General features: G+C 38.9%; 1 protein-coding gene across 12 annotated transcripts in view; it reads right to left on the reverse strand.

The window, feature by feature from the left end:
• Window positions 1–3,005: 3,005 nt before the first annotated feature.
• The window catches only part of NEDD4L (NEDD4 like E3 ubiquitin protein ligase), a 180,093-nt gene continuing 170,686 nt past the window's right edge, over window positions 3,006–12,412 (reverse strand). For all 12 annotated transcript variants that reach the window (XM_055698516.1, XM_055698520.1, XM_055698518.1 and 9 more), the window contains 7 exons: window positions 10,376–10,449; window positions 7,770–7,830; window positions 7,312–7,371; window positions 6,676–6,783; window positions 5,743–5,839; window positions 5,137–5,209; window positions 3,006–4,472 (listed from right to left, as the gene is read on the reverse strand). In XM_055698516.1, coding sequence (XP_055554491.1) covers window positions 4,370–4,472; window positions 5,137–5,209; window positions 5,743–5,839; window positions 6,676–6,783; window positions 7,312–7,371; window positions 7,770–7,830; window positions 10,376–10,449 — 576 coding nt within the window. In that variant the 3' untranslated portion in view covers window positions 3,006–4,369. The remainder of the gene's footprint in view (window positions 4,473–5,136; window positions 5,210–5,742; window positions 5,840–6,675; window positions 6,784–7,311; window positions 7,372–7,769; window positions 7,831–10,375; window positions 10,450–12,412) is intronic.

Genomic DNA, 12,412 nt, shown 5'->3' on the forward strand with positions numbered 1-12,412 from the left:
GCTACGTTCTTATTCAGCTGAAAACATTACACACATTCCTGTTCCATGAACAAGGGAGAGTCATGGGGGAAAATTTGGGAGCCACTTTTACAGAGGCTGAAATATGTGGGTTGTGTGTTTAATCACTAAAAAATAAATTGGGTACAGATATGAGTGCACACAGGCTCCCCAAACCACGTCTCAGGTTGTGAAATCCCTCCTGCAAACTGTGACCTGACTGCAGGGTTTTTTTTTAACAAAATAAAACAAAGCTTCAGTTAGACCAAAAATATATTTGGAGTATAAAATGCTGTACCTTCCATAATTCTTTATTAAATATTTAATTAAGTTGCATCACTTCATTACAACTACTTCATTTTGTCACGCTGAGCTTTTGCTGTCAGGAAAACAAACTACAATTTCTTTCACTGCTCCTCAGACAATAAATGGAAAAAATTACTTTTGTCCATAAACAAATCCTTCCCTACAGTATATTGAATCCAACCACAGTTTATAGCTGTATTAGTTGTGAAAATGAGCATTATTTATAATTAGTACTTTAAAAATAAATTGTAAGGTAGTTTAGCATAATTTTGAATAGCCTTCTAATATAAAGCGATTTTAAATTCATGCTGTGTGGTTGTGTGGTTTTTTTTTTTTTTAATCTGGAGCATCTGATGCTTTTGTGTGTTTGGAAATATAATCCCAGTTTTAAATTTGATTTAAAATTTATGTTCACAAACACAAAATGTAGCAACAACTTTTTCTGGAGTTTTCCCTTTGGGTTTTGAGAATCATAACCTGTACACTATTGCATGGTTGTAACACCTGCTATGGAGATGGATGGCTCACCAGCCTCTCTAAATCTGATAGAATGGATTAAAGTATAAAAAATGCAACACACGTACTATTGTACATTGATGTATAGTGTGTGTATTTTTACAGCTGCACGCTAAAAACTAAGGGGACAAAAAAAAGCAAGGTCTACGTGAAAATAATATGGAAAGGGAAAAAAAACCCAGTGTGTAAATGGAGGATAAATGTGGACAAACAGCTCATTAGTGGTGTGCATGGACTGACATACAACTGCATGCGGTTTGCACTGATAGTGACTGTATCTAACAGGTGTGCTGTGACAGTCCCGATGAGTACAGAACGGGAATATGGCTAAAATACATGTTACTTAGTGTGTCGTCATAACAGATGGGTGAGGACTGCAGGCGTTTTTCTTTGTTGTAATTTTACAGACAAAAGTTTTTATTTAAGAAGATAAGAAAATCAATGTTCATTTTAAGAAGTCCGATCTGGTAATCTACTTTTTTTTTTTTCTTCTACATGTACTGATAATCAGCCCTTGTAATCACATGAGTATGATCACTTATCTTTAACTTTTTGTAGTGTGATCTTAACTATCTAGCTTCCCCTCTCTGGCTCCCTATTTCACAAGTATCACAAAAGTATTTCACAATTCCTGGTGTGGTAGGGTCACGTAGAGTGCCTCACCCAAGGCATCAGGAACAGATTACTGCTGAACGCTGTGGTCATGAAAGCCAGGGCTGAGCACATGCCAACTGTGGTGCATCCCTTGGGGTGCAGGACAGGTGGTAGCTGCTGCTGATTCATCAGCACATGTCAGGCTAGGATGGCACTTGTGCTCCTTTTGCTTGGAATTCAGAAAGGGGTCGGGATGAGAGAAAAGATAAATCTTGTGGTAACAGAGGTTTTGGGGTTTTTTTGTTACTTAAGGACTGAAAGAGAAAAAGCAGCGTTTTCCAGCAGCTAGGCATGCAAGTGGGAGTTAATGGTATCAGCATGGTGTATGTTAGCTGCAGCCTTACAAGCACAGATCTATATACCTTCATGTGAACAGGCAGTGACAGCTGCAGACCCTGTGCTCTGTCTTGTGACTAAATTTTTTAATGAATTGTTTCCCTTAAGGCTTCTTAAGAGCAAACAAGTAATGGTTTAGCTACCATCTTTATGGTTAGCATTTATTAACCAAAAAACTATAGCTGAATAGAACCTTTTAAAATACCTTTGGGCCGTTTTGTGGTGAATGGGCTAAGTTGTCAGTATATGACAGTGTACGATGTTAAGAAAGGCACAATGCTCTGGTACGAGTCCCACTGGAGTGGTAGTAGTTTTGTGCTTTAGATGTTTTAAGTAAAGTAAATAACGTTTAGCTACCTTTTTTCCTGGAAAGATTCCTTCAGCTGGAGCTCCTAGATGGAAAGTTGGGAACCTAGCTTAGGCTCTCAGTAGCAGCACTATGGCTTTATGTTAAGAGTGCAGCAGAGAGCAGACAGATGTTCTGACAGATGGCACCAGATATGAACAGAGCCTCCAACCACACCAGAAATCCTCCAGGTTAAGGCAGAAAGAAAACAAATTCTGGAGTATGACGCTTCCCTTAAGGGAGCTCATGTTAAGATACAGGAGCTTGGTGGAAATACCTGGAGTTACCTTGTTCTCCCCACCTGCCCCACACTCTTGGCCACAGCCAAAATCATCAGAACAGCATCCCTCTGTCTCACATGCAGTCTGCTTCCTCATGGCCAAGCTTGCTCATCAAACGTAACAGATCAGAAGGGAAAGTCAGGAAACATATTTAATAGAAAATGAATCTTAACCCGTGTTCAAATAAGAAAATAACATTCCTCATGCATCTGTTAGCTTGTCAGACTTTTTGCTAGCACACAACCATTTGCTGAATGTTATTAGTGTTCAGGCTTCTTTCCAGTAGCCTTTCCAGGTGAAGTATTGCTGTGTTACAGCTGCTGGTTCTCGGCTGCGGACTGCACTTGTGCTTGAGGGTAAGGGCAGAGCTATGCAAGCTGTTGGCAATGGGGTGAGACCGTTTTGGCATGTGGCATCACCCTGCTTTGTAAGCATTAAATGGGTTCTTGGGGAAACAGCCTTTCTATAGGTAAGTACATGGGCAAAACTTAGAAAACTGAATGTTAAATTGCTGAAGCTGTACCTTCAGACTTACTGTAGTAGTGCTGTAACCATTTAACTTCAGTGGATCAAATACAAATCTTTCACTTTTAATCCGTCACAAGAAGAGATGCAACTCAGACATTATAGTTTAAGCATGCAACATGTCATAGGTAACAAAATTGATTAGATAGCAGTGTATATTAAATAAATCTTTGTGATTAAGTAAAAAATAAATCACAAAAACAATTGCTGAGGAACATGTCTGCAGGCTCAGCTCTACATCTGGTGGTTTTGTTTGTTTGTTTTTTTTATACATCATCAGCAGCCAAATTCACAATGGATAGATATTGCACCAGAAAGACGTGCAGTGAGAAGGAATATGATCACCTTAATGTTTATGATAAAAAAACAGATATGACTTACTTCCGTGTGTTACATAAAGTGCCTTTAGAGTTGGTGCAGTATAGAAACAAACAAAAAAAACATTGTTATTTAGATATCATTAGCAAATGCATACAAATAGGCGACAAAACAGATCTGTTTTCCATAGTGCCAAATCACATAGTGCCAGGTTTCATTCAAAATGCCTCAGTTGCAAACAGTAGAATAAAGGATAATAAAAGAATCACTATACAAAGATAATGACAGGGTTAAGCATATTCTCCTAAAACGATTAATGCCAACCCTACCCCAAAATGCTTTATAGTACATGTAAGTATTACCAGTAATGAGGCAATTTCTTTACTGAACATGAGATTTGGCATGCTATGTATGTTATGATTCTCCCTTGAATTGTAACTATTCTAATATTTATACAAAAATGCAACATCCAGTCTGTACTTCTGGATACAGAAAAATATTTATGTGCTCATTGAAAAGAGTTGCTCTCAATATATAGCCCATGTAGAGAAAGTTTCCAACACAGCTGTCTCCTACTTCCTTAATGGTTTGGGAACACAAGGCTTAAAATGTGCTTTGAAAAAATGACACTGGCATCAAGTCTGGTATGAAATTAAGAAAAATGCTCCTTTCTCCAAGTATATGATATTTAATTGTAATGAAATAAAATCTGAAAATTTCTAAATCAATTAAAAAGTAAACATGAGTTGTCATACTATACCTGTAAAATGATTAATTCCATTCATTGTCATTAGAAATTATGTAAAATATTTATTAAGGGCTTTGCCTACAGAGGCATAACATAAATAGAGTAAGTCCTGCTGAAATGTGATCAGTTCATGTTATGCAGCTGATAACCTGCTGTGGAAACGTCAGAAAAGCCACCCACAGATGACAGTTCAAACTTCTGTATTCTAGCAACTGCACCCTCAAGAGATTTGCTCCATGAACCAACGCTGTGCAACTGCTCTGCCATAGTCACTCGGAGTCCATCAGGCCAATGCAAAAGTGCAAGCAGAACTTGCTTGAAGGAGGGGAAAAAGGTCAATGTTTAATCCACTCCTTCAAATCCTTGAGCATTTTCAACTGCCATGAGGAGCTTCTCTCTCAAATCTTCAAAAGATTCATAAAGAGGTAAGTCTAGGCGATTAAAGCTGAAATTTAGAAAGAGAAGAATTGTTTAATAGTCCATTGAAAAATGCATATGATTTTACTGAAAGAGAAAAGGTGAAATACTTTGAGGGCCTTAACAGAGAATGCGTTGTATTGTCCAAATGTGGGCAACCTCCACCATGTCCTTGACAAGCCCCACTACTGCTCATGTTCCCCACATGCAGCATGTGAAACCACCCCTGCCCAGACCAAAGTTAGCTTTCAGAAGTAACTATGTGCCTGCTTTCCTTTAAGAGCTGGAAGTGGGAATTTGCTAAAAAACACTCGAGAAAGGAAAAAAGCCAACAGAACCCACCATCCCATTTAGGTGATTGAAAATTTTTCATCTTTGCCAAAGGCTGCTTTCCCAAGACTCAGCAAAGGTGTTTGGAAGTGATGGGACAGACTCTGCTCTCTGGGGCAAAAGAAGAAACATCTGAAAGGAAGTTGTGAAAAGGTCCTGCAAAACCTAACAGATAACTGAAATGTAAAGAGAATGGGTTGATTTTGGAATGTGTTTTGGTTTGTTGTTGTGGCGTTTGTTTTGTGTTTTACAGAATAGTGATCCAAAGCTAAAGTCTGTTAGAGAGAAGCATGGTCATCAGTTCCCCCCCTTTCTTGGCAGTAATTATAAAAAGTTAGGGATTTTATGACTTTATGACTTACCATGTGTGAGCTCTGGGCAGTTTATCAGGACTTCCCCATTGCTCTATTGTAAACAGCTGAGGACCATTTGAACCTGGTTGAAAATAAGAATCATATGAAATGTAAGTTGTTTGACACTACAGAGACCACCTAACTATTATTTTTAACATTAAATATTTGCATAAACTGTAGGCTAGATTTTTCAACTGGCACTACGCCCCTGGTACAAAATCCCTTAATTAAAACTACATTAAAGCAAACAGGAATGTGGTTATTTCCAGGCCCAGCTAGTTAGCTTGTTCTGTTTATCTAACCACCTTTGTGTAGAATATGTGTAAAGCAAAAGAAGTTCAGACATTAACATTTAATAATCAAAGTGCTTGGCTAAACATGTGTTCTGCTCTTCTTACCATGATTATTACTCCTGTTGTCAGCCTAAACTTCTCCTCTGGGAGCTAAGGAGAGCATCTGCACAGCAGCCACAGTGTACAAACCCCTGTGTGCATCAGTCTGCCAAAGGCTGGCTGCGGCTACATTTCAGTTGTGCCCAGGTTAAATGAACACACAGAAGCTGTGTGGCTGTGCCAGTGGTGAGTATAACCTGCAAGCAGCTGGAAGGAGGCTCACCATAAAGTTCAGCAAATCCATTCATAGGCACGCGTGATGTCCCAGTAACAAACTGCAGCAATCGAATCCGTTTTTCAGCATCCATCAGTAAAACGGCCTGTTGACAAACACACAGAGTCACTGTCTTTTCAGTGCCACAGCCGTAGAGGTCACTGTTAAAAACTGAGTAAAGGATCTATTTGTATTAGGCTGTAATAGGCATGTAACTCTGAAAGACGTGATACAGGTCACGCAGCAGGTTTTCCCTGGTGAACTAGGGAGCATCCCTTCCCAGCTGTCACTGGGCCACAGCAGTGTGACACTGCCCTGGCAGCTCCCAGCAGCTCTGGATTGGTTCTGCTGCAGGACCTGCCCCGAGGCAGAGGCACAAGGGAGCACTGCCACCGCAAACATGCCCTGGAGATGAGACTGATGCAAAAGGCTCACAGAGAACAAGGTCAGCACTGTGCTACAGCAGGACCTCCCAGTCAAGCCTGGATGGCTACAAGTACTGCTCCTCATGTAGACCAGCTGTGGCCACGGAGATGATGTAAGAAACCTGGAAGCAAAGTTTGAAGTGCATACACAAAGCTGCGAGACTCCTGTATTTTTAAGAAAAAGACGTCCCCCTTTGGAAAATCTACAGCTATTATGGGAAGAAGCATTTTAGTAGTTTTTCTGGGGACATACAGACATCCTTTTCATAAAACTATTTTACTTCACAAATAGTGCAAGGCCCCTCACCTAAAACCAAAGATTCAACCTCGTGTCTTGGGTCTATTTCTAGTACAGTCTCTCTTGAGCACCACAGTTGTCATTTCCAACATGCACAAATGTATTTTTCAGTAGTTTGCATGAAGAAAAAAAGATTCCCTAACTGACTCCACAAAACAGTACAGAAACTTTCACTTTTAGGAATAGTCAGAGAAGCCAGATGTGGTAAAACAATCTTACCTTCCAAAACCACTGGATAACGGGATGATTTGGGCAGTAACCATTTTTGTAGATCGTATGTTGCCTCCAGTCATTAACATCAACATCGCCAAGGCCACACATCAGTAACTGCACAGGGAAGTAAATTGTTATGGCATTAATTGAAGATGGCATTGGGTTATTGTGTGCACTTCATCAGAAAAACAGGGTTATGCTTTCCCTCTGTCGTCTGACCTTGTGAACAGCTAAGCTGTGCAAATGTAAATGCAAACATAAAGGAAACTTTGAGCTTCTCTTTAGGAGAATTCTCAAAAACATTTCATTTTACTGGAGAAATACCACACACTACAATGTATGTATGCATCATGTGACAGCACCTTTTATGTTATTTTGCTAAAAATATGACTGGTATAGGCACAATGGCATTAATTCGGTAAGCTACTTACCTACTCAACCACCTCACTGTTTCGCATAATTTATGTGATCAAGAGATTTATTCATCAGAGAGAAAAATCTCATGTCCTACTACAGGCAAAGCACCTTTGTCTGCAAATTCACCTTTTTTAAGTGATGACTGATCAGCCTAGAACATAACACATCCTTCTGTGGTGAACATGACTGTCCAGAGACAACAGATCAGCAATAAAACAAACTCACCTCTAGTTCGTTTTCGTCAAAAATTTTAATCAGATCAATAGGAAGAAGTTCTGTGAATCCCTGAAAGAAAGCAAAGTTAAAGTTCGCATACCACATAAAATTAAGTTTTTATCTAACAGGATCTTTGGCTTCAGGGAACCAAAGTAAATGACAGGAGAACGGTTTTGAGAATGAAAGACTCAGTTACCTGAAGTACAAGTCCCTAATTTAAAAAAATCAATCGCTAAATTACTTCAAGCTCAAATAATTTAAGCTTTAAAGAGAATGACCTTATAAGGGAAAGATTATCTATTTTACTACAAGGTAAAACTGTAAATTCCTAAAACCTAAGTATTCCAGAACTCTTGTGGTTATGCAAAGCTCCCCACTCCCTTACACAGACACTGACTGAAGTGCAAAAAGTCTGCATAAAAAATAAAAATATTTTCTGGGACAAAAAGGCAGCTAAAGAACCTTACCTCCAAAAACGCATTCATTTGTTTCTGAACTCTGTTCACAAACCTCCACTGGATGACCAGGCTGTAGCAGATAAACAAAACCACATAAGCACAATCATTAGAAGACTGCAAACTAAACATTCAGAGATGTTAGTAACCCTAGTAGTTTCAGTTTCTCACAGCTTCGTCCATCTCCCAGACACACTCTGATATTAAGGAAATTGAATAACTTATTAACTGTTCAAATTTATTTTGTGTGACTGATGGAATTGCTGCAAAAACCCCAGTGCCTACAAACAAGTTACTGCATAAGTATTTTCACATTAGTGTGCAGCACAGACCCTACATATATACTTCCCATGTTTTCTAGCTAAAACTTTTCAACGTCACCAACAATTTTTAATGTGACACTGTCATGTCATCTGATATTAACCTTTTTGTTCTTACAGAGATTAACTCAAGGATGAACATGGCAAAAAAGCTTGCCTTGGATTGAAACAGCCTACAAATTCTGCACCTTGCTTTTATTTCTTTCTAAATGAGGCTGTAATCCAGACTCTGGATGATGTATTTACTGTTAGCTTTAGGTACTTAAATGACTAGCCATTTGTTCTTCCAGAGCTCTGAGTAATTAACAATATCCAATGAAGTCCACAAAATTTGAGAACAGATGTAGTCACATAAACCAGCCTACCTATAAATAAACAGATAAGACCTGCACTATCAAAGGAAAAAAATAATGCTTTAGAAATCCAATGCCTTTCCTACTGAAGCATGTTTCACTCCTAATTTGCATAAATATAGCAATTATAATATTTTCTCACCTTTGAAGAGGCACTAATTAAAAATGCCAGCAAGTAGGAGCTAAATTTATTATTTTACATTCTGGTAGGCAGAAAAACTTAGAAACCTTAATGTTGAACGTAATTTAAAGATCTGGCCAGCTCTTGATATCAACACTGCAATGATGGATCTGGTCTGTGTAAGCAGCAGAGAAGGGTGACGGGGTGATGGCTGCGCTGGAGGGCACGCTCTGAGCCAGGCTCTGCAGAAGCACATTTCCTAGGTGGGGTTTCAGGAAACCCAAGCAGTCAATTTACTTTACTCTATTTTGCCGTTATATTGGCCAGCGTTAAATAAACTGAATTTTCAAAGGAAGTGTTACAGCACCAGATACTACTCATTTGATGATTACTAGAAAATTCCTAGTGTGATTTTCTCATGATGCTTAAATTCAGACAGTTTATCTATTTTCCTTCTTTTCTGCAGTAAGTATTTCATTATAAAATAATGCAAACCAACCACCAGGTCTTCTATTAGACAATGGTTCTTCACGATCTACCTGATATCCCATAAGCACTACATATGCATGTGAATGCATGGCTTGAATGTTATGTAAAGACACAGAGGCAAAAATAAACTCCCATTTGTGACTACACCTGCCGTTTGGGGGCAGGGGAGGTGTTGTTGCTGGCTTTTTGTTTTGTTTTTAAAGTACAACCAGAATAGTTCTATTGTAATGGAATTAAAGGGAAAAATATTTGAAACATTTTAAGTTGCATTAATCACCTCGAAATGAGAGCATATAAGTCTTGACTCTAAAGTTACAAAAACAGTGCGACCAGCCATGAAACAATTATCCAGATGTAAACCTCACTCAGTTCTGAATTCTGGCCTGCATACTTACAAAGTGCTTTTAATTTCTGCACTATGACAGAGATTAAAATAAAGTTTGTAATGTCTAATATTTTGCATCTCAAACCTGAAAAAGATGCACCTGAAAAAATAAAGAGCTGATGGTGCAAGTATATTACACACGAAGTAATGCAAAAAAAAAAAACCCATAAAAGTAAAAATCTCTTATTGTTCCACCATTACAGCCAAATCACTGTAGCATAGCACTGCAAATGAGATTAACAAACAACTACAAAGTTCTCCTCTTAGAGGAACGCTTAAACATTTACAGGCTTCCCAGGTTCTTCCCTGAATGAAGACCATGACGGCAAGCAAATACAAACTTGATAAATTATACAGACACCCTATTTTCATTCTTTTTTCTAGATCCAGTTTAGTGTTCAATCTGCACTCATTTGTATTCTGCGACCTAGTAGTTAATTGGGAAACCCTGCAAATCCTAGGGCAGAAATTCATCGCTACTCTGGAGATCTGCAAAGCAAAGCTAGTTGCCCCAGTCACTAAGGCAACAGACAGAGGCAGGCTTGAAAGTGGGCAAAATTGGTATGTCTACTTTAAAATGAAAATAAAATTACAAAGTATACTGCATCCAAGAGAGGCCATTTCTTCTGAGTAATTCAGATGCAGATACTTCTCATTCAGAGGAATCCCATCCCTCCTTGAATGTTCCTCGTGCCTACCTATGGAGAAAATAGGTTCCCTACTATGCCACAGACTGCCCCGATCAGTGTAATTCACAGCACTATACAGGTTAAAATTCAAACTTGCTGAGGATCAGGGTATAAACAATGTTAACGATACAATCTTCTTTTAAAAGGATCTCTGATGATCTAGCATAGTACCAACCACAGTAATTGCAGTGGGGTAGATTATAAGACAAGTACAACTGTGCTTTCTTACACTCAGGATAAATTGCATAAATGTATACATACTCAATGTATTCCCTTTTGTTTTCATTCGTTACCATGATTTCTGACCCATTTGGCTTCAGGTCGACTTGGTATGTCTGGATTTTGAAAGAAATAAAACAAACCACAACACAACATTATTTCAGGACATATTTCTCACAAAATTTGCTCTCCCTGAGCAGCATTTTACAAGTAGTATCAGAAAATTATCACGCTGTAAAAGCTAATGAGACATCAAAACATTCCACATTTAAAGATGGCATCATTAGGAACAAATTATTATATGATCACTTGTAAATATGAATTTTTGATCATATTCATTAGCAAGTGAGCAAATAATTCCAAAGCAAACTCTTAGTCCCAAACAGCTGGTTCATTTGGGTAAAGAAAACATGTTCCCTTGTAACAAGGGTAGAAAAACGTGTTCTGATTTTTCAGAATGCTTGGGTGTTTGCGGGGGTGGGGAATCCACAGAGAAACTGCTCATAAAAGGGTCAAAAAAGTAAAGTATAAAAACAGATTACAGAAATGGTTAAGCACAGATTTCGTAAGAACAGTGTCACCATGGAGTGTAAGATTGAAAAAACCAAATTCATTTACAGTTCACAAGAAACTACAGCAAGTCCAAATAACGTTAGTTATTTGTGAAGAAAGTGATTTATCAGCAGGAACGCACAGAATTAATGCTGGGTAGGTACCACGAAAGCTAAGAGTTGGTGGCTTTTAGCAGTTAGTGCTGAACACAAAATTGCTCCCAAACCCTACGCTCCAGAGCTGCAGCTACAAAGCAGCATTTTCCTGACTGCAGCCGCTGGTGTTTGCACACTGCCTGGGTTACCTCCCTGTAAAGCACATGTGCTTGTGAGCGTGTCCTGTCTGGGCAGGAGAGAAGGGAAGTCAAGTACTTCGCTGCTTGTAACTCATTACATTGCTCCTGTCAACTTGCTTCATCAGCTCAAGAGTGTGGTTCCAGTGGAAGCAACCAAGAGGTGACTCTGCGCACCCACGCTCAACCAAGCCTTTTCTTAAAGCTGTTATTAATCTTTAATAATTAAATCAGATGATGTGGTTGAATAAGACAGTAAATTCATTAGTAAATAAACAGAGCTGTGAAAGGAGGACACTGGATAGCTCTTTTCAGGACTGGATTAACACCAAATGCTTCAACAAGGAGAAAAACAGTACAATACGTCTGTTTGAATAAATGTACCTATTATTGTACAGAAACAAAAAGATGACTATACTATTACGGATAACTAATTAATAGGGAACCTACACACCTCTGAAACCTTAGTTTATTCCAGACAGTGCAGAACTAGTAAAGAAAAGGCTTGCTATACTGCTAAATTTAAATAGGATAAAGTCAGGAATATCCCAGACATGAGAGCACAAACAGAAGGCTTCTTGGTACCTGTTTCTTCCTGCCCACCCGAAGATACCTTCTCTTTAAGAAATGAAATCAGTATTCCAGAGCCCCTAAGAACTTATGAGAAATACAGACCTTTTCTTGCTCTGCTTTTTGAAGATCACTCTCCATCCTTCAGACGTTGAAAATGTCTCCTGTGTATTTCTCAGACTTGTGAAAACTACCGAAACCGTATTTTTGGTTATTAAGTAAGGAAGGGTATTAAGAAGGTAAGATTTATGAAAGGTTTCTTGTGATTCTTTAGCTCCAGAAAAGGTTTTGGTGATAAATGAAGTATAAATAAATACAGAAGCTTATAGCAATGCAAACATTTCCCTGGCACAGACACAATGTCCTGGTGGAAGCGGTACCATCTCCTGCTCAGGTTCCCAAGTGCACTTCTATACAGCTCCAGTAGTTTAACTGTAGATGAGGCAAAACGATTCCCAACAGTGAGTTGGGGTCCCTTGACTTTGAGCAGTCCCCAGAGTGCTGGCAACAGCTAGTGTGGCACCGGCAGAAACAGCCAATGCAGTCAGTATTTGCTGGCACTTCTGAACTGCTGGAGAGAGTCTTGTGTGCATTTGGACTGAGGAGATGTTACAGTCTCTAGCTAGAGAAATTCCTCCTCACTATAGCATATCCTTGTACTACTG

The sequence above is a fragment of the Falco cherrug genome, chromosome Z (assembly GCF_023634085.1).
Source record: "Falco cherrug isolate bFalChe1 chromosome Z, bFalChe1.pri, whole genome shotgun sequence".
NCBI lineage: Eukaryota > Metazoa > Chordata > Aves > Falconiformes > Falconidae > Falco > Falco cherrug.